The 20,873-nt window shown below is 38.4% G+C and overlaps 1 protein-coding gene across 4 annotated transcripts in view; it reads left to right on the top strand.

The window, feature by feature from the left end:
- Usp53 (ubiquitin specific peptidase 53) overlaps window positions 1–20,873 on the top strand; it is a 79,448-nt gene that overhangs the window by 45,614 nt on the left and 12,961 nt on the right. For all 4 annotated transcript variants that reach the window (XM_029569837.1, XM_029569835.1, XM_029569834.1 and 1 more), the window contains 8 exons: window positions 1,198–1,303; window positions 2,627–2,773; window positions 3,493–3,642; window positions 7,587–7,749; window positions 8,198–8,347; window positions 9,175–9,321; window positions 10,512–11,241; window positions 12,692–12,768. In XM_029569837.1, the coding sequence (XP_029425697.1) occupies window positions 1,198–1,303; window positions 2,627–2,773; window positions 3,493–3,642; window positions 7,587–7,749; window positions 8,198–8,347; window positions 9,175–9,321; window positions 10,512–11,241; window positions 12,692–12,768 (1,670 nt within the window). The remainder of the gene's footprint in view (window positions 1–1,197; window positions 1,304–2,626; window positions 2,774–3,492; window positions 3,643–7,586; window positions 7,750–8,197; window positions 8,348–9,174; window positions 9,322–10,511; window positions 11,242–12,691; window positions 12,769–20,873) is intronic.

Consider the following 20,873-nt stretch of genomic DNA (forward strand, 5'->3'; position numbering starts at 1 on the left):
GACAGGTCTCCCTTTAGCCCCAGCTGTCCTGGGACCCACTATGTAGACCAGGCTCACCGAGATCCGTGTGCCTCTGCCTCCCTAGTGCCACACCGCCGTGCCCGGCCCTTTTGTAGAATACTTGTAAGGTATATTAGAAGACTACCTTTAGTTATTGAATACTTGTAGATTGTTTAAAACATGGAACTATGAAGTATATACAGTTATATCCCTTTAGCCCCAGCTGTCCTGGGACCCACTATGTAGACCAGGCTCACCGAGATCCGTGTGCCTCTGCCTCCCTAGTGCCACACCGCCGTGCCCGGCCCTTTTGTAGAATACTTGTAAGGTATATTAGAAGACTACCTTTAGTTATTGAATACTTGTAGATTGTTTAAAACATGGAACTATGAAGTATATACAGTTATATTACTATTAGAACCAGAACATGTAGAATGGACACTCATAATGGTGTTTAAGCTTTTACAGTTCCTTTTGACAGTGTTTAAGTAGTTATTTAAAGGTGTCTAATGCCTTTGTATTTTAAAAGGTGAGGGAAGTGGACTAAAGTGACATAGTTACTCATTAATGTAGGAAAAGGTCTGTCTTGGCTCTGACAAAATGGGTAATATTCATAACAGGAGGAAAAGGCACAAATCTAGCTTTTAACTAGATTTAACTTTAACTGTGGGATCAGCTGTTTCCTATCTGAAAGGTTCACTTTTTTTCAGGGAACTTTGAACCAAAGAATTAGAGCCTTTCCAACAATTTTGTGTTGGTTAAAGTAGAATTAGCTTAGATCACTTCTTAAGTACTAGAACAAAAAGTATTTGTCTTAGAACTACCTCCACATAGAACTTACTCTGATTCTAGAAGTCCCAAACAAAAAGTATACCTAAGCATGGTGATGCATTCATGGGGGGCTGAGACAGGAACATTGCAGTAAGTTTGAGGCCAACCTGGGCTAAATGACAATGTGCCATCTCAAAAACAATGTTTTTTTCAATAAGTAAAAGGGGTAATTTATATTTGACTTAATTTTTCATTACATACCCTCTAATTATAATAATTTTTCATTTTATGGTTAGGTTTCAGACATAAAAAGTGATGTATACCTGTCAGTGTTTTCAAATGTAGTTTGTAGATCTACTGTAAACTCATCAGCTAGATTGAGATTGCGTCTGGGTTTTTTGTTTTGTTTTGTTTTTGTTTTTCTAGCAATGAAGTTGAAAGAATGATGGAAAGGCATGAGCGATTTAAGCCAGAGATGTTTGCTGAACTACTGCAAGCCGCACACACAACGGATGACTATAGGAAGTGTCCTGTACGTGCACATGGGTAGTGTTGGTTTGCAGCTGTTTGTAAACGTGACAATAGGCATTCAGAATTACATGTAAATAGTAATTGCATGTATAGGATTAGCTTTAGGAATTTATTTTTGTTTAATTCTATTGGAGTTAGTTTTATACCACATGAGCTATTTATCTTAGCACTATTCTTTAAAAAGTCTTTAACTTGGGCCAACATCTACAGTCCCAGCTCTTAGGAGATTGAGGCAAGAAGGTCACTTGAGCCCACAAGTCTGAGACCAGACTGGGCAACATAGTAAGAACCTGAGAACTGTTGCCAAGACAAAGCAAACAAAAATTTCTTCGTTAAAGGTTTAAAATGGCATATATTGATTGGATTTTTTTCAAAGTTCTGAAATTTATAACTACAGAGAAGCCATTTTTTGTTGTTGCTTTGAATGTGACAAATGATATCTTTTCCTTGTATAATACTGTAAATGACCTCAGTGATTTGAAACAGTCTAACACTACTCTAGGCTGGCTCAGCCATCCAGACAATGAGATTTTAAGTGTTGAGCCACCACATCCGGTTCTTAGTAACTAAGGGCTTTCTTACTGCTTTTTTTGTTGTTATTTTTTTCAGGGTGAATTTTTTATTTTTTCTTTTTTTTCTTTTTCTTTTTGAGACAGGGTCTCCTTGTAGTCCCAGCTGACCTGAACTCACTATGTAGACCAGCCTGGCCTCACAAAGATTCACCTGCCTCTGCCTCCCAAGTGCTGGGACTAAAGGTGTGTGCCACCATGCCCGGCCCTCAGGGTGAATTTTTAACAGATCTAAAATAACCAGAGAATGGTTTGAATTTTAAAAAAGCTTTTATGGGTAGGACACTAGGTAGATTAACAGGCTCCAGTGGATGGATGCACACCGACAGACATGTGGGGACACAAACTTAACTCACTGGACCTTAATATATGTGACAGAGAACATGAAATCTGGTGGTGCAGCTATAAAGGGTGCAGATAGGGGAGGGGGGTCTAAATATGATCAAAATATATTGTATGAAATTTTCAAAAATGCAGTTAAAAATGCAATTTTAAAAAGACTGTGCAATCAGAATTTACAGGAAAAGGTGTTACATGTGTATACCTGGCAATTATGTAATAAAAATATTCTATTATGGCAAAAAAATTAAATAAGCTTGTTAGTTAATTAGTAGTTAAGACAAATTTCTGATTAGAAGTCAATTTCTAAGAAACTGAGAAAAAATTCCAAATACATGTTACAGTTGTCATTATATAATATACACTATATGCAGTAATTGGTAATTTAGAAATCTGCTCCTTGTGTTTTTCTGTAGAGTAACTGTGGCCAAAAAATAAAAATTCGCCGTGTTTTAATGAATTGCCCAGAGATTGTTACAATTGGTTTAGTCTGGGATTCTGAGCACTCTGACTTAACTGAAGATGTTGTTCGAAATTTAGCCACACATCTTTACCTGCCTGGGGTATGTGTTCTTTTCCCTTTTATTTTTAAATTCCTCTAAAATGTCTTCATATATTATAATATGCTTAGTTTTGCTTGTAAGAGCCAAAAGTTTTAAAGGAAATACTGGTATCCAGATGTGCCTTGATAAAGGTAACTTTAAATTGGGCTGACTGTAATGTCTTTCCATAGACTAGAAAAGGCTTTTAGTGGCACATTAAACCATCTCATGCTTTTTCACTGTGTGGTGATGATTGAGGATACAGTGGTTTCCATTCCACATGAATGTGATAAACACTAGTCTAGAAAGAGGCGTTAGACTTAAAATTCGTATGTCCATTGATCTCCCTAATACACTTGATTTTTTATTTTCCAAATGTATTTGAATTGGTTTGTTACATATAAAAATTTAACTAATTAGGCTTTAGATAGTATTTTAATATTTGTTCAAGTGTGTTACAACTTTAAGAACTATGTAATTTCTGTCACATTTTGGATATATGTAAAGTGTCAGCCATAGATGTTGCTGGAGGTACTGTTATTGTACTGATGCATAAATTCTGTTTGTGGGACTTCGTTAACAATTGAGTGTCAGTAGTACCTTCAGTAATAATGCCATTTGATTAGAGCCAACATGTATGTGCAATATTGTTCATAGAAATTCAGATACACGATTCATCAAATTATTGATTGTCTTTTTAAAGATGCAATAGTTAATACACATTAACATTTTTTAAATAGCTTTTTTATAGGGTTACTGATGAAAATGCCAAAGATAGTGAACTTCACCTTGTTGGTATGATCTGCTACACCAGCCGACACTATTGTGCCTTTGCTTTTCACACCAAGAGTTCTAAGTGGGTATTTTTTGATGATGCACATGTGAAAGAGGTGAGACTTTCTTTAGCTGCAGTAATTACTGTGATGTTTTATGTTTTTCAGGAATACATAACAGAATACTGTATAAAATATATAATTATTAAGGTAACGAATGTAAATATAAACTTTGTGTTAAATCTTTGAAGTTTATAGTCCATTTCTAGAATACTGATTTTGGGGGATAAGCGCAGAGTGATTAGTATATTTATGTTAGGCAGGTTCTCTACTACTGAGCTGCATCCCCAGCCCAGAGTAATGAAATTTTGGCTAAGTATACAAATACGTAACTCCCAGTGATGTTCTCTGTTATCTTAAGCACAGTTGCTTTACCATTTCTCTGTGGATATTATTAATTACACCACCATTTCAACTATGCTGAACAAAATAAAAGCCTGACTTTTAAATTAACTTAAAAATTTTATTTGTTGTTACTATTTTATGTGAATGAATGTATTGCCTGCATATATGTAAGTGCACCCATGTTGTACAGTGCCTGCGGAGGTCAGAAGAGGATCTCAGATTCCTTAGAACTGGATCATTATTAGCTGCCATGTGGGTACTGGGAACTGAACCCAGATCCTCTGCAAGAACAGCCAGTGCTGTTAGCCACTGAGTGATCACTCCAGCTCCATTAAGTTTTTAGAATGGGCCCAAGCTTAGAGGTCACAAATTCCCCCTAGCTATCTCTTGACCCATCTGTCTCCCAGAACTGTGCCTATGGATCTCTTGTCCCCTCAACCTGTGCAAATGGAGTTGCCTGTGTCCTCACCCTGTGCCATGGAACTGACTCTGGAACCCTGTTTCTTTCACTGGGTCATGTTCTCTCTGTATCCCTGCACCAAACCTCCACTGTTTTCAATGGATGGGCACACAGCTTGCAGAGCTTTGATGTGTTATTCTCAAGCACATGCACATCCATTCATTATCTTTTTGGGTGAAGTACCAAACTGAGGCTACCAAGGAGATGCCCTGTCATCAGACCCAGGAACATGGTTTTACTGCGGTTAATTAAAATTCATTAGTCTAGATTATGTCGTTTAATAAAAGTCATTCCTGCATGTCTCTATAGATGATTAAGACACCACATTTTGTGTATCCTATAGGGAGTTAAGTATATGCTATATCTTTTGATAAATTATTTGTTTCCTTTTGAAACTGTCTTACATTATAGCCCAGTCTTATCTAGAACTCACTATGTAGCCCAAGCTAGCCTTAAACTCACTCCAGTCCTTAGCTTCCTGAGCGCTGGGATTACAGGCATGAGCCACCATGCCTATTTTGTTTCTTTTTAAATTTTAATGCATTTTATGCATTTTGTGTGTGTGTGTGTGTGTGTGTGTGTGTGTTGCACGTGTGCTACAGTGTGCGTGTGAAGGTCAGGTCAATTTACAGGAGTCGCTTCTCTCCCTCCACCCTTGGGTTCCAGGGATGGAGCTCGATAGATGGAGCTGACTTGACAGCAGCTGCGTTACCTGTTTTGCCATCTCACTAGCTCATTGCTTGGCTTTCAAATAAACATACATGACTGGATTCTAGAATTCTTTTTTCAGTTGCTTGTGGCGTAAAAGAGGATTTTCCTCTGCACAATCATTCAGGCACCAAGACTTTTTTTGTTCAGTTTTTGTGATTTTCATACAATATAATTTATTGATGGTAGATCCCTTCCCCTATATCGCCACATCCCAATTTAATGTATTCTATTGTATATAATAAGATCTATAAAAGTCAAATTTGTATCTCCAAATTTCCATTGGTGCGGGTCTACTCACTGGAGCCTGATTAACCTACCAAGAGTCCCATGCTTCACAGAGACTGTCTCTGTCCCCCCAGAAGCCATCTGTTGCCACAATTTCCTTAGGTGGCGTTGGAGCTTCTTACCCACTTTCTTATGTCTATGCTGGGATTTTTTTTGGTTTGATATTGCTGGGACTTGTACATGTTGTCACCATTGTTGTGAGCTCATATGGGTAACTGACTGGCTTTCTGGAAAACTATCTCTTTGTGGCCATCCACCATCTTTGGCTCTTACAGTTTTTCTGCCTCCTCTTCTGCAATGATGCCTGAACCTTAGGGGCAGAAGTTTGATGCAAGTATCCTATTCAGATATACAGTGCTCTGAAGCCTCTTGTTCTCTGCATGTTCATCAGCTGTGGGTTTCTGTGTTAATCACCAGCTGGTACATACAGAAATGTCTCTGGTGAGAGTTGAGAGATGCATTATTCTATGGATATAACAATAAATCATTAAGAGTCAGCTCGATACAGTAATTACTTAGTAGAAAACTATTATTAGGTCCTCCCCTATGCCCTGTGACCTGTTTAGCCTCAGATTCCTAAGCCTGATATCAATGTCAGATATGGGTTCCATCCTAGGAAACCAACGTAAAGAGTGATTGAATACTTCCATAATATTTGTGCTACCATTGTACTGGTGGGCATATCTTGCCAGGCCAGTTGTTATTGTAGTTTACAGGATTCACAGCTGGGTAAAGATGATGATGATGATGATGATGATGATGATGATGGTTTCCTTCCAGTAGCTTGCCCAGCACCTTCTAGCACTATGAACACTAGCCAGAAGAGATGAGGCTCTGAAGTCAGCACCAGCTTGATTTTCCTTTTTGGTTCTACAACTCATATATGTAGTGTCTTCAGCAGTTGGGTCTAACCATTCAGCTCTGGCGGGTAACCAAGAGCAGGAGCAGTGAAAAATACCAGTTGAGAATCACTATATAGCCTTGACCAGCCTGGAACTGACTACGTAGACCAAGTTGGCCTCAAACTCACAAAGATCCATCTCTGCCTCCAAGTGCTGGAATTAATAAAGGCATGCACCTGGCTACTATAATTTCTTTAAAGTGTTTTATTTATTTTGATTTTGTGTGTATGAGTGTTTTGCCTGAGTGTATGTTAAGTATACCATGTGCATGCAATGCCTGTTAAGGCCAGAAGAAAGCATCAGCTCTCCTGAACCTGGAGTTACAGACACTATACAGCCACCATTGGGTGCTGGGAACTGAATCCGGTCCTGGCAGAACAGCAAATGCTCTTAACTGCTGAACCATCTCTCCAGCCCCTACTTTTAGTTTCTTAATGAACTATTTTTCCATGAGCAGATATTACTGATTAATTTTAATGAAATCTGTTTTGGAGTCTCTTTTGTTCTGTGAATTTGTTTGGTATCTTAAGAAATTTTTGTTTTCCCTGAGGTGTAGATGACCTCTTTGGTTTCTCTGCATGAGCTTTGTGCTTTTAGTGGGAAAGCCATTCTGAGTTAAATTTATGTTTTAGGGGCACTAAGGTAAAAGTTCTTTTTCTCATTTGGCTATTCTGGTTTTTCTGGCACCATTTGTTGAACAGACTCTTTTATTTTTCTATTAAATTGCGTAGCACCTTTGTCAAAAGTCAGTGAAGCATGTATGTGGAAAGCTGCTTAGAGTTTGATCATTAGGCGGGGCATGGTGGCTCACACCTATAGTTTTAACATTTGGAAGGCTGAAACAGGAGGATTGCCATGAGTTTGAGCAGCCTGGGCTGTAGAGTGAGATAGTTATAAATAAAATTTTATAATTGTCCTAATATAGAGTGTCAGTTGTTTTTTACAATTAGTGTGTGTGTGTGTGTGTGTGTGTGTGTGTGTGTGTGTGTGTGTGTTTGGGAGTCAGGTCTCTCGTTCCATCTTGTGGTCTTGGGGGTTGAATTCAGGTCAGGCTTGTCAGCAAGTACTTTTAACCATTGAGCCATCTTGTTGGCTCCTACCTATCTGTTTTCTTTAAATGAGAATGCATAAAATTTTTATTTGACTAGTTATTAAATAAAACTAATCATATGACACTTGAACTTCAGGCATCTGAAAATCTAACATTTTTTGAAATACAGATTAAATCAGTTTTTTTCCTGTTTATATAATATACTACAAGATTTAGTTTGTCTTTATTTACTGTGATTTTTTTAAAGGTTGGAAGTAGGTGGAAAGATGTGGTCTCCAAGTGCATCCGATGCCACTTTCAGCCACTGCTCCTGTTCTACGCAAATCCAGATGGCACAGCAGTCTCCACTGAGGATGCACTCAGGCAGGTTGTCAGCTGGTCGCATTACAAGTCAGTTCCAGAAAATAAGGGTAATTCTTTTAAATAGTATTTTTGGTGTTTTGAACTAGTAAAGTCAGCTGATAATATTTCATACTGAATATAAAATGAATGTTGAGGATATCCATTGAGTTTCTTGTGAAGTTCAGGATAACTAGTGTGTTTTGTTAGTCTTTACAAAGGAACCTTTCCCTGCCAGTAGCTCAGGAGCACTTTCAGGAATCACCCAATTAGAAGGTCAGTAGCATCGAAGAGGAACACAGTGCAATTTGACATTGGAGATGGTTTTATAAACTGGAGAAGCCTGAAGCCACAGGGCAATTTGGGGTACATTACAAAGCATAGAAATGCCTAGGTGATGTCAGTCCTGGAGTTCTCAGCAGTTTTGTCTAGAGTGCTAACAGTGTCTGGAAAGATGATTCAGACATCTTTTCTCCTGATGGAAAGGAAAGGAATTACATGTTTTCATCTCTTTTAAAGGATGTGGAAAGCCTGTAATTTATAAGTCAGAAAATTCAAAGGAAAATGGATTTAGTGGTCAGGCAAAACAGAGAGAAAATCAGAAACTTCAAACTGACATTTCATCATTTAATCGGAGTCAAATTCAGACAAGTGGAGGGAGAGGACCAGGTACGTTTTTAAATTGCCATCTGTCCATTGTGTGTAAACATTTAAGCATTCTCTTTTTCTTGGTTACTGAAGCTGTAATTCCTGGTAAGATCCAAACAAAAGACTCAACTGCCTTGCTTACCCCTGAAGAAAAAATTGGCATCTGGTGTCTGTATTTCTGAGAGCTGTAGGTCTGCCTGACCAATTCGAGATAGTGTCTGCAGTGGCACAAGACCGCCTGCGTTCACATCCCCGGTTGTACATGTGCAGGCTCTGTAATCTTCAGTCAGCTTCAAGGCCTTTGTCCCTTACGTGAAATGGACACAGTACTCACCTCAGAGAATGCAGTAAGAGCACTTAGAATTGGCTGTGGAAAATCCTTTCTACCCCAAAGTAGCAGTTTTCTTCTTTTTTCTTTACATATGATAGGCTTTAGGGACTGTTCAAAAAGTTTTTAAAGAAAATATAGGTCTCCTGTGTCAAGAAGAATCGTATTGAATGTTTAGTTAAGCACCAGAACGAGTTCATCATGTACTTTGTTGGTTGTTTAAATTATAGTTTCGTGAATGTGGGTGTGGGTGTGTGTACGTGTGTGTGTGCATGCTAAAGTGTGTTGAAAATCAGGGGCCAACTTGTGGGAATTGTTTTCTTACATCATGTGAGTCCCAGGAATTGAAATCAGGTCATCAGGCTTGCTGGCAAGTGCCCTACGGACTGAGCCATTTGCTGGCCCGTTGTTTTTTGTTTTTTGAAAAAAATGGGATTTTTTTTTTTATAGTTCAATTTTTACTTTTGTTGAACAACTTGAAAAATGATGAATATCTTTACAAGAATGATTTCTTTTACAGTTAAGTTAAGCCACAATGATCAAAGAGAAAAGATAAAAGATATTTCCAGAGAATGTGCTCTGAAAGCCATTGAACAGAAAAACCTACTTTTTTCCCAACGGAAAGATTTAGAAAAGGGACAGAGGAAAGATGCAGTCCGACACAGAGGTGAGTCAGGAGCTTACAGCAGTCACTTTAAAACCTGCTAAAAATCTCATTTTAAAATGGAATTTTAGAATTTTAGTATTCTGTGTATATATTTACATAATTGTATTTTGTATATTTATAATTTTCTTATGATTTCTTCAGTGTCTCTATACTCATGCCAGATTTTCCTGGTTCTTACTCTGTAATCTGGGAGATTAGTGTTTATGTTTTACTATTTTAAATTTATTTATAAATGCAGTTCACTCATGTACAATAAAATCAGAAGGAAGGTTGTAGGAGATGTAACTCCTGATGGAGCGTTTGCCTGCTGGCGTGTTCCAGGCCCTGAGGTTTGATCCCCACTACAAAAACAAACAAAGCAAGGCTAGCAAAGGGCTTTGTGCCTTGCGTCTGTTCGTTGTTAGTACTGTGGCTTTCAGTGCGTTATGCTTATTTTTTAAATTTTTTATGGGTGTTTTATGGGTTCAGTGTAAATTGGTGGTACTGGTCAACTTTAAATGTTGAGTTAAGGGATTTGCTCCAGTGACATCCATCATATGACTTTGTATGTTTTTAGTGTGTAGTCGTAGCATAACATTCTGTGAGGTGAGTGCTGACTCAGGGCATGGTCATGTCTAGCTTTGACAGATATGGCTCCATTGCCTTCTGGACGACCTCGCCAGGGCACCTCACAGGCAGCGACTGTCTCATTCCTCACACTCAGCAGCACTTGGTTCAGGACTTTAAAAATATGTACCAATATAAGACATAGAAAATTTTTTTTATGATTTCTGTTAATTATAAGTAAGACAATATGCTTAATATTTTTAAAACATGATCTACCTTAGGGATCTTTTTTAAAAGCCCAATTAATTTATAATTATCTCTCATTTATAAATAAATGAAACAGCACTTTTATTGGTTGGTTAGAGTTTTGAAATTGGATCTCACTATTTAGACCAGGCTAGCCTTACACTCATGATCCTGTTGCTTCATTGTTTTAGCATCCCAGATGCTGGGATTACAGGTGTACACCACCACATCTAACTTCTGATACAGCCATTTTTAATCCAAATCAGTATGTAATACATTTTAATTTTTATTATTTGCTTGTGATTGCTTTAACATTCTCCAGCAGGTTGTTTGGCTTGTGGCTACAGAGCTCTCAGGGGGTTCATTTATGTTTTGTGTGCTGTTACTTACTTTTAAAGATTTGGTTGATGAAGACCTCTCACATTTCAAGTCTGGATCAGCTCCTGCCCCTAATGGCTTTAAACAAGGGAACCCACATCTCTACCACAGCCAAGGCAAAGGACCCTGTAAACATGACCGAGCTGCCCATGAGAGTCGAGCGTCTGGACAAATAAGTTCAAGCAAATCACAGACTCATGTTCCAGGGGAGAAATCAGCAGGCAAAGTTAGGAGTGACAGTGCCACTGGGTACGATACTGACAGCAGCCAAGACTCAAGGGACAAAGGAAGCAACCACAGCAACAGAACTAAGAGTCGGAACCGCGGCTGGAGACCCATGAGAGAAACACTGAATGTCGACAGTGTTTTTAGTGAAAGTGAAAAGAAGCAGCATAGTCCAAGGCTTAAGTCGGATGGCATTCCCAAACCTAAGTATAGCAGAGATCAGAGTGTCAATAACTGGCCAAAAGAGAATTCAAAACCAAAAGGGTTGGTGACCATCTATGAGGATGAAGTGAAACAGGAGGCGGGAAGTAGAAGTTCCCTTGAATCTAGCGGAAAAGGAGCAGAGAGCAATTCAGGCCTCACAGAGGGTAAAGCTCGTGGTAGCAACTGGCAGATGCAAAGGACGGAGTCTGGGTATGAAAGCAGTGATCATGTCAGTAATGAATCAGCTAATTTGGATTCGCCTGTTACTGATGGAAATGGGACAGAAATGGCTACCAGTGCTGTCAAAGAAGCAGCCTTCGGGTAATACGCCGACAGTGAACAATTTTCTCCTCACTCTGCTTTTAAAGATTAATTTTTAGTTTTTTTTTATTTGTGTGTGTGTGTGTGTGTGTGTGTGTGTGCACGCGCGTGCACACTTGTGTGAATGTATACCGTGTGTGAGGGCACATGTGGAGGACAGAAGAAGGCATCAGATTTTCGGGAGCTGAAGACCTGAACTCTGGTCCTCTGGAAGAGTAGAAATGGCTTGTAGCTGCTGAGCCATCTCTAGCCCCTTTTTGTTTTTTAAAGATTTTTTTTCATGCTTTGAAAGTGTTATGTACAATTCACATTGCTAGTAGGCAAGGATAATATATGCTTTTATTTAGTTGCATGATTCTGTTGAGGCTAGGCGAGCAGTCTCCTCCCAAGCTGCACCCTTGGCACACACTGTCCTTTCCTGTTAATTATTTGAAGTAATTTTTCAAGTTTGGGTTCAATGAAGTGTAATGGAAACATGAACTTGGAGTAAAGAAATCTGGTATATTGCATCTTATTTGATAGTTAGCATTATTGTTTTTAATGGCTATCTTCTAAGTCCAGAAATAACTATTTTTAGAAAATTTTAAAGTGTGGCAATATATTGCCATGATTTTCATCACTCATTCTCAGCTGCTGATTTTTGCCACAGGCTGTAAAGCCTTGACATAAGCTGCTGTCTTAGTTCGACTTGCTTCCGTGAGTGCAGAGCTCATTACCTCATCTCCAGCGTTTGCACCTCAGAGTGGGGCTGTGTTCTCTCGTCACAGCCCAGCTTCATCGAAGCAAACAGAAAATAATTCAGACAAATAAGTTTGTGATCAGTGCCGTGGCGCTCATGGTAGGGAAACGTCCATTTTCATTATTGGCAAGTTAATTTGACTTCCAGAGCAGTTTCCTGTTATCTATCAGGATGACTAGAGCAGTTTTCTGTTACCTATCAGAGGAGGAGTAGAGCAGTTTCCTGTTACCTACCAGGATGACTAGTTCCTATTACCTACCAGGATGACTAGTTTCCTACCTGTCAGGATGAATAGTTTCCTGTTACCTATTAGGAGGAGTAGCATACCTACACTCAAGTATTGTAAGATTTAAATTAAATAACATATATTAAGCCAGTCATAGTAGTCCATGCCACTAATATGAGTACTTGGGCAACAGAGGCAGGAGTATTGTGAGTTCTAGGCCATTTTGGGCCACAAAACAAGACTTTACATGGTGGCACACACCTTTAATCCCAGCCCTCAGGAGGCAGAGGCAGGCAGATCTCTGTGTGATCAAGGCCAGCTGGGGCTACAGGGAGACCCTGTCTCAAAAAGACCCCCCGAAAAGTACATTAAGTCCATAGACTAGCATTTAGCATGTAATAAGTTTTTAACAGGAGTGGTTTCCTTCTTAGAATATGTAGGGTGATCCACGGTACCTGACATACTTGTGTTGTCTTATTTTCTAGTGAGCAGATTAAGATGAGCATCCTAAATACAGATTGTGTGGACTGCGTGCCTCAGCAGAGCAAAAACCAATTGGAAGGTAAAAATTGTATTTATGCTTTAATAATTGTAGTAAAGAATGCATTGCTTTACTGTTCCCTGTTGTAATGTACCTAAGAAAACTATATGGCTGTAAAAATTATTTTAACTTATCGTGATGCATGCTTGTGATCTCAGCACTGAGGAGCTTAAGGCACAAGGATTCCAAGTTGGAAGCCACCTTGGACTATGTCTCAAAACATCAAAACAAATTAATTTTTTTTCACATTTTACTTACTTTGTGTGGGTGTGCAAGTATATGTATTGCACATCTCCCCATTCTCTGGCTTTTACATTCTTTCTGTTCCTTCTTTCACAATGTTCCCTGAGCCTTAGAGTGTGAAGCACTCCACCGTCGTGTTCTTGGCACCTTGGCTAGTTACAGGTTCTGCATTAATGGCCACCAGCTGCAGTAAGAAGCTTCTCTGATGAAGACTAGGTGCATTTTCCGTGGGTATAAAAATGAGCATTGAGAAGGCAATTTGACAGTATGACCATTTAGCAAAGCAGCAGTAGTAAGCCCCCCACCTGGGCCCTAGGACCCCCCAGCCACAGACTCTTAACCAGGTTTACAGAACCAGTCACGAATTCCCTCCTGCGGAGTGGGTCTCACATCCAGTCAAAGCAGTTGTTAGCCCCACACCTATCATGCTGCTAGTACATTAGAGGGCACATCATGCTTGGCAGGTCATTATTGTAGCTTGCAGAATTCACAGCTGAGAAAGTGTTGATGACTTTTCTCCCCCCCGGTAGCATCTTTCAGCACTAGGAAAGCTAATCATGAAGGAATCTCCAGTTGGTTAGGTTTATTCCAAGGTATCCTTTTTATTTTATTTTAATTTTTTAGGCTGTCGTGAATGGGATTGTTTCCCGTCTTTCTCAGTGTTTGTCATCAGTGTTTATGAAGGCTACCGAGTTTTGTATGTTAATTTTATATCCTGCTACTTTGCTGAATGTGTTCATAATTTGTTTATAATAAATTATGGGTCATATGCATCCAGAAATTCATCCATTTCTTTTAGATTTTCCCAGTTTAGTGGAATATAATTTTTTAAAGCACTATCCTTAGGTTTTTCAGGATTTCATTCTTACCTTCCTTTTCGTCTCTAATTTTATCAATTTGTGTCTTCTCTCATTCTTTTGGTTAATTTGGCTAATGGTTTGTCAGTCTTGTTTATATTTTCAAAGAACCAGCTCTTGGCTTCATTGATTCTTTGTATCAGTTTTGTTTTGTTTTTCATGTCTATGTCATCAGTTTCTGCCCTGGTTATTTCCTATTAGTTATTTCTTCCTGCCTCCTGAGCTTGGATTCAGTTTGTTCTTGCTGTTGCTTAAAGTGCATCATTAGGTTGTGTGTTTGAGATCTTTGCTTTTTTCTTAACGTAGGTGCTTGGAGCTATAAGCCTCCCTCTTAGGACGACTTTTTTCTTAATTTAGGTGCTTGGCGCTGTAAGCCTCCCTCTTAGGACAACTTTTTTCTTAATGTAGGTGCTTGGCGCTGTAAGCCTCCCTCTTAGGACGACTTTTTTCTTAATGTAGGTGCTTGGCGCTGTAAGCCTCCCTCTTAGGACAACCTCCTTTGCATCCCATAGGGTTCCGTCTTGTGTCTTCATTTTCATTCAATTCTAGGAATTTTAAAAGTTTCCTTCTTGATTTCTTCAGCGGTCACTCACTATTCAGGAATGTGCTGTTTAATCTCCGTGAGTTTGTATATTTTCTGTAATTTCTCTTGCTATTGATTTGTAGTCTTATTCCACTGTAATAACAGAATAAAAGGAATTATTTCAGTTTTCCTATTTTTGTTGCGACCTGTAAAGTTTCATGAGTTACTGAGAAGAATCTATATTCTCTAGTATGTGGGTGGAATATTCTATAAATGTCTGTTGGCTCTATTCAATCTATGGAGTCATTTAATTTCGGTGTTTCACTAATTTTTGTCTGGTTGATCTGTTTAATAGTGAGAGCGGAATACTAAAGTCACCAACTATTACTGTTGAGATTATTTATCTAGTAGTATTTGATTCATATCTAGTAGTATTTGTTTTATGAAGTTGAGTGAGCCTGTGCTTGGTGTGTATATATTTAGAATTCTGATGTCCTCTTGGTGGACTGCTCCTTTCATGTGTTTGACATGACCTTCCTTGTCTCTTGTGACAGATCTGGTTTGCAGTCTGTTTTTTCAGATGATACAGTGGTGACGTCTGCTTTAGTTGTTCCCATTTGTTTGGAAGACCTCTTCCATCCTGTCACCCTGAAACAGTGTGTCTTTGATGACATCGTGTTTCTTGGAAGCAGCAGAAGGAAGGGCACTATCTTCTAATCCATTCTCTAGGCTCTGTCTTTTCATAGGTGAGTTGAGACCATTAATATTGAGAGTCAGTATTGATTCCTATCATTTCAGTGATTTTTTTTTTTTTTTTTTTTGTAGTTTTGGTGTTCTCTTTTGTATAACTCTTACTGTTGTTTTTTACTTTGTAGTCTCGAGTATATTCATCTTTCTCTTTAGTCTGAAGCATTCCTTCCAAATCCTCTGGAGGGCTGGCTTGGTGGTCATAAATTCCTTTAGCCTACTTTTGTCATGGAAAGTTTTTCTTTGTTTCTTCAATTAGGATCAACAGCTTTGCCAGGTACATTAGGCTTGGTGGCCAGTTAGGATCTTTCAGAATTTGAAATCCATCTTCCCAAGCCCTTCTGAAAAGCCAGTGGCTGTTCTGAGGACCTGCTATTGTTTCAGTTAGTCCTTGTCTCTTACAGCTTTCAGTATACTTTCTTTGTTGTGTATAGTTAATGTTTTAACTATGATGTGATAGGACTTGGGCAGTTTCTTTTCTGCTCCTGTCTATTTGATGGACTGTGAGCCTCTTATATCTGGATGGGCATCTGTTTTCCTAGATTTGGGAAATTTTCTTCTATGGTTTTAGTGAAAATATTTCCTATTCTTTTGACATGAAAATCTTCAACTTCCGTTCTCATAATCCATCAGTTGCCTTTTCTACTGTCCCAAAGATCTTCCATTTACACAGTTTTTAAAGATTTATCACTGACCTTTCACTGAATGATTCAGTTTTTCTAATTTGCCTTCAAACCCTGGGATTCTATCCTCCACACGATCCATTCTGTTGGTGAGAATTTCCACTAAACTTTTTATTTGACTTACTTTCATTTAATTTTTCATGTGTATGAGTGTCGTACCTACACGTGTCTAAGCATAGCTATGAGTGCGTTATTTTCATGCCCATCACTTTGGTTTGGCTTTTCTTCAGTAGTTCTCTTTATTGAGTCTGTTTTCTTACCCCGAAATTAACTTCTTTATTTCATCCAGCTGCTTCTAGTCCCCTGGAATGTGTGTCCTCCTTGAGTTTTTTGAACATATTTGTAATCATACTTTTGAATTGTGTGTCAGGAATTTCATCTAGGTCTTTTTCATTGAGAGCCATTACTTACAGGGTTGTAATTTTTGGAGGCAACAAGTTGTCTTTTCATCTTCCTTGTATTTTTGTGTAGGGACCAAGGTGGCCTGGTATATTGACCTTAGAAATAAGGAAAAACAGTAGGGGGGTAAGTACTGGGTAGAGACGAGGTGTGAGGCTGAAGTCTGTCCTGACTCCCTGACTTGGTTGGTAGGTTGGAAGTCTGAGTACTCTCTGTAACCTCAGATGACAAACCAGAACTGAGGCCTACATATAGAAAGGCTGCCTAGTTTTAAGTGGTGAGCCAGAGCTGGGGCTATAGTACCAAGTGTGGTCCTTAACCTTAGATGGCAGATCAGAGCTGGGGCTGAAGTATGGGTGTGCTCCCTAATCCCAATGGTTGAAACAAGCTTGTCTCCTTACCATGGTTTGTGAGAATTAAGGGAAGGCCACGTTCAAAGGCTTTGAAAGGATGGGAGTAGCTACCTCAGGTAGAGAGAGCAGGAAAACAGCTTCAGGCAGAATATGCAGGCTCTAGCTTACTGTTTTAGTTACTTTTAGTGGTGTGATGGTCAGATACCTGACAAAAGCACCTTAAGGGAGGAAGGTGGGGTTATTTCGGCACACAGCTTAACGGTACAGTCAACCATGGCAGGAATGGCATGGTGTCAGGAGTCAGGCAGCTGGTTATGTTGTGTCTGCAGTCAGGAAGTAGAGAGATGAATGTAAATACTTAGCTCCTTTTTATTCAGTCCAGGATGCCAGGCCACATTTAGAGTGGATCTTCCAGCCAAATTTAGAAACTTCCTCACAGACATGCCCAGAGACTTACTTCCTAAGTGATTTTAGAGGTGGTCACATTGACAGTATTAACCGTCACACTCATTACACAGCACAGGTATCTTCAAGACCTTAGTGTCTTGTCATTAGTTTGTTTCTTGCTTATGATACATGTGTAATAAAGGTCAACATGAAGTATTTTCCCAGGCATCAGGCAGAGCCTCACACAGGTGTGGTAGTGGGCGTAGGAATTAAGGATGTACTACATGAAGACTCATCTGTGACCTCGTCAAGTGCCACAACAGAAGTGGCACACGCACTTCTCACACTGCACTGTCCACAGCAGGTCTCATAGCCAGACTTAGGTTCAGGGAGAGTGGGAAAGTGGAGTTTCACAAATGCCTAGAACTGAATTGAAATGCGGAGACTAGTTCTAATGATTCCATAGGAGTTGAGAAAGCTTGATAAACAGCCTTCTAAGAAAAGTCTACTTTAGAAATAATGAGGTCATGGTGGGCATTATTATGGTGGTTTGCTAAAAGTACATAGCAGTTTATAAACAGCAAAGTTCAATAATTTGAACATATACAGGATTTCTGTTGGGAGCATAATATACATGAAGGCTTAAGAAAAAGGAGTATGCTGTTGAGATAAAAGAGTTTTCAAGTTTTAGGATTCAGAGAAAACGGTTGTAACTTTTCACATTAAAAAAAAAATCACCATGAACAGCAAACTATAAAACCCTTTAGTCTGTCATCCTTACATTTTTATGGAGATTATTTTTCAGGTTGCAGACCTTAAATGTGATTGTTAATTTATTTTGTTTTCATTCAAATGTATACTATCAGAAGGAAACACTTAAATTAAGGAAATAACTTTCCCTTTCCACGTTAAAGTACCTGACCCATTTAAAAAATCTGATAAATGTCTAAGTAACCAAGTGTTAGAGGAAACAGTAAAGCCTTGGCCAGAAATCACAGCAGAAGTCAGTGAAATTGAACAATAACTGTAAGCTTAGTAAATGGTGCTTGCTTCCTGCTTGTTATAAAAACACAAGGTCACAGACATTTTGATGGTGAAGAGTTCATTGTTTGTAGTGAGTTACCCCATTTAATATGAAAGTGTATTATGTAATACACTAAATTTTTTTCTTTTATTTCAGCACAGTATATATAATAAAGCTTATTCTTATTTTTAAGTGTATGGCTCAGTGTCCTTAGTTTAGTTGTTTTATGCTATCACCACCATCTGTTTCCCAAAATACTTTAGGTTTTGGATCCCCTGGAGTTAGAGTTAGAAGCAGTTGTGAACCAATCTATATGGGTGCTGAGAACTGAACTCTTGTCCCCTAGAAGAGCAGAGAGTACTTTTAATTGGCTGAGCCATCTCTCCAGCCCATATATTTCATTTTTGAGGAACACTTTTTGCCAACAATTACTTTCTGTTTTGATTTCTTTTTCTTTTGATATGTACTTTATGGTAGTTTTGCATAACCTACTTTTATTTAACTACACAAAGTTGTTTCTTAATTTAATGTATTTATTTCCTTCGTTGCTTTTTGTTTTCCCTTAATTTTATGTGTATGAGTGTACTGCCTGAATGTATGTGAGTGCACCTGTGTCGTTCAGTGTCGCAGAGGTCAGAAAGAGGGCATCGTATTCCTCTGGAACTGGAGTTAAGGACAGTTCGTAGCCAGCATGTGGGTGCTGGGAATCGAACCCGGGTTCTCTGCAAGAGCAGTCGGTGCTCTTAACCGCAGAGCTGTCTCTCCAGCCCCGTTCTTTGGTTGCTTTTGAGAACTATTGTTACTATAATACTTGGTGGGTATACGTTTCCCTCCTCTGTTTGAGACTTAGATTATGTGCAGAAATGATATAGGAGTTTCTTTTGGCTTAACACCCTAACACAAAATTTTTTGTGGCTTTATGTAGTTTTCTTGATTCTATTTATTTCTCTTAACGAACCAAGAGTACACTAACAATACTGTCCTGAGAATCATTTTCTGTTAGTATTGAGAAAAGCCTCTAGAAAATTTCTTAAATTTTCTTATTTTGTTGGACATTTAAGTTGATTTTTAGCATTAGTGCAAACAATTATATTTCATGGTAAATAGACATTGTAATTGGTGGGGTTTTTTGTTTGCTTGCTTGCTTGCTTGGTTTTGGTCTTTTTAAGGCTGGGTCTCCCTGTGGCCCCAGATGGCCTGGAACTCACTATGTAGACAAGGCTGACCTGAACTTACAGAGATCCACCTGCCTCTGCCTCATGAGTGCTGGGATTAAATGTATACACTACCACGCCTGGCAGTTGTTGGCATTTTTTAAATTACTAGAGATAACTGTGTAGCCTTTTCTACCTGTGGCATTATGAGTTGTGCTGTAAATATGGGAATATTGTTGAAATTGCCAGAGCCATATTTGAAATGTTTTAGCTTTTCTTTTAAAATAAATTTCTAATGGGATTTCAAATTCCTTAAATTGCAAGAAAACAGAAGAACTATGTTCAACTAGCACATTGTCAAGAGAAAGCAGCCTGTGGAGAAGTTAAGAAATTTGACTGAGGTGAGGCTGGAGTCCAGTGTGGAAGTCATGAGATGATGGCAGGAGGGATTAGTGGAATTTAAGTGATGATGCGCTTTGTGCTTTTGGTGACTGTGGAGGGTGAATTGTGAGCACTGAGAAAAAAAATTAGTTTGGTAACTATTGACTTAGCCTAAAAGAGTAAGATAAGGACATGAGCTAGGACAGGCCAGTACCAGTGTCCAGAAATAGACATGACTCATGTGGCCTGCATGTACAGAGTGGGAAAGAAGGGAGCCATGTTTGGGCTTGAATAAGTAAAATGGGGAATAGGATGAAAGGGATGAAGGGATGCTGGGTTTTAAAAACTATTTTTTAATTCTTATTTTATGTGTGAGTGCTCTGCCTATGTGTTAAGTGCAGGTGCATGCAATGCCTATGGAGGCCAAAAGAGGATGGTGGATCCTATAAACTGGATATGGTTGTTAGCCACCCAGGGGAGGGGGTGGAAAATGTTAACATTTAGTTATTTTAGACAAAAGACATTCAGGTATTCTTTGTACTACTTTTTAGTCTTTACATTTTTATGAACTTTTTGAAATACCCTATATATTTTAAAAACTACATTTGCAGTATTAGAATTAATTTATTTAAAAAATAGCAATATTTTCTTTTTCTTTAAAATATAATCCCAGTGAAAAAGTTACTGACTCCTGTCATTTTATTTTATAAAATCACAAAATTTAGGTATTATATTGTGTAGAGAACTATATACTAAATTATCTGGGCTTTTTTAGTATATAGTAAATTTATTCAGAAATACTTATTTTTAGACACTTAAAGTTTCTTGATACTTCTGAAATACTTGTTTTATTTATATACAGTTATGTGTAAATTAAGTCCATTATTGTTCCTGAATGCTTAGCATTTGCAATTATATAAAAGTTAAAATAAGTATATGTTACAAGTTGTAATAATTACCATTGGTCTTTTTTTTTTTTTTTTTTTTTTTTTTTTTTTTTTTTTTTTTGTATGAGACAATTAACATTAACTAAAGCCTTAGTATTGAGGTTTCTTATGTGCCAAGTGTTAAAATCAGACTATCTTAGATTGCAAAGACCTTGGAGCCAAATTCCTTGTAAAGATATATGGATGTCTGTGTCAGCACCAGAGGAAAATAACACATCTATTTTAAGTTAGTTGGAATTCTGAAGTCAGACCGCTTGGTTGAGTGCCTGCCAAGGTGATAGTAAGTTTTCAAACCTGTCTATAAAACCTCTGCTGCCTCCTGCTGCCCCATGTGTGAATGATTCAGTCAAGTCAGGAGCTGCATTCGGGGGTTTTTGGTTTTGTTCTTGCAATTAAAATTTTTTTCTTTTTACTTTTTGTATTTTATA

Source organism: Nannospalax galili, unplaced genomic scaffold, assembly GCF_000622305.1.
Source record: "Nannospalax galili isolate Female #2095 unplaced genomic scaffold, S.galili_v1.0 scaffold142, whole genome shotgun sequence".
Classification (NCBI taxonomy): domain Eukaryota; kingdom Metazoa; phylum Chordata; class Mammalia; order Rodentia; family Spalacidae; genus Nannospalax; species Nannospalax galili.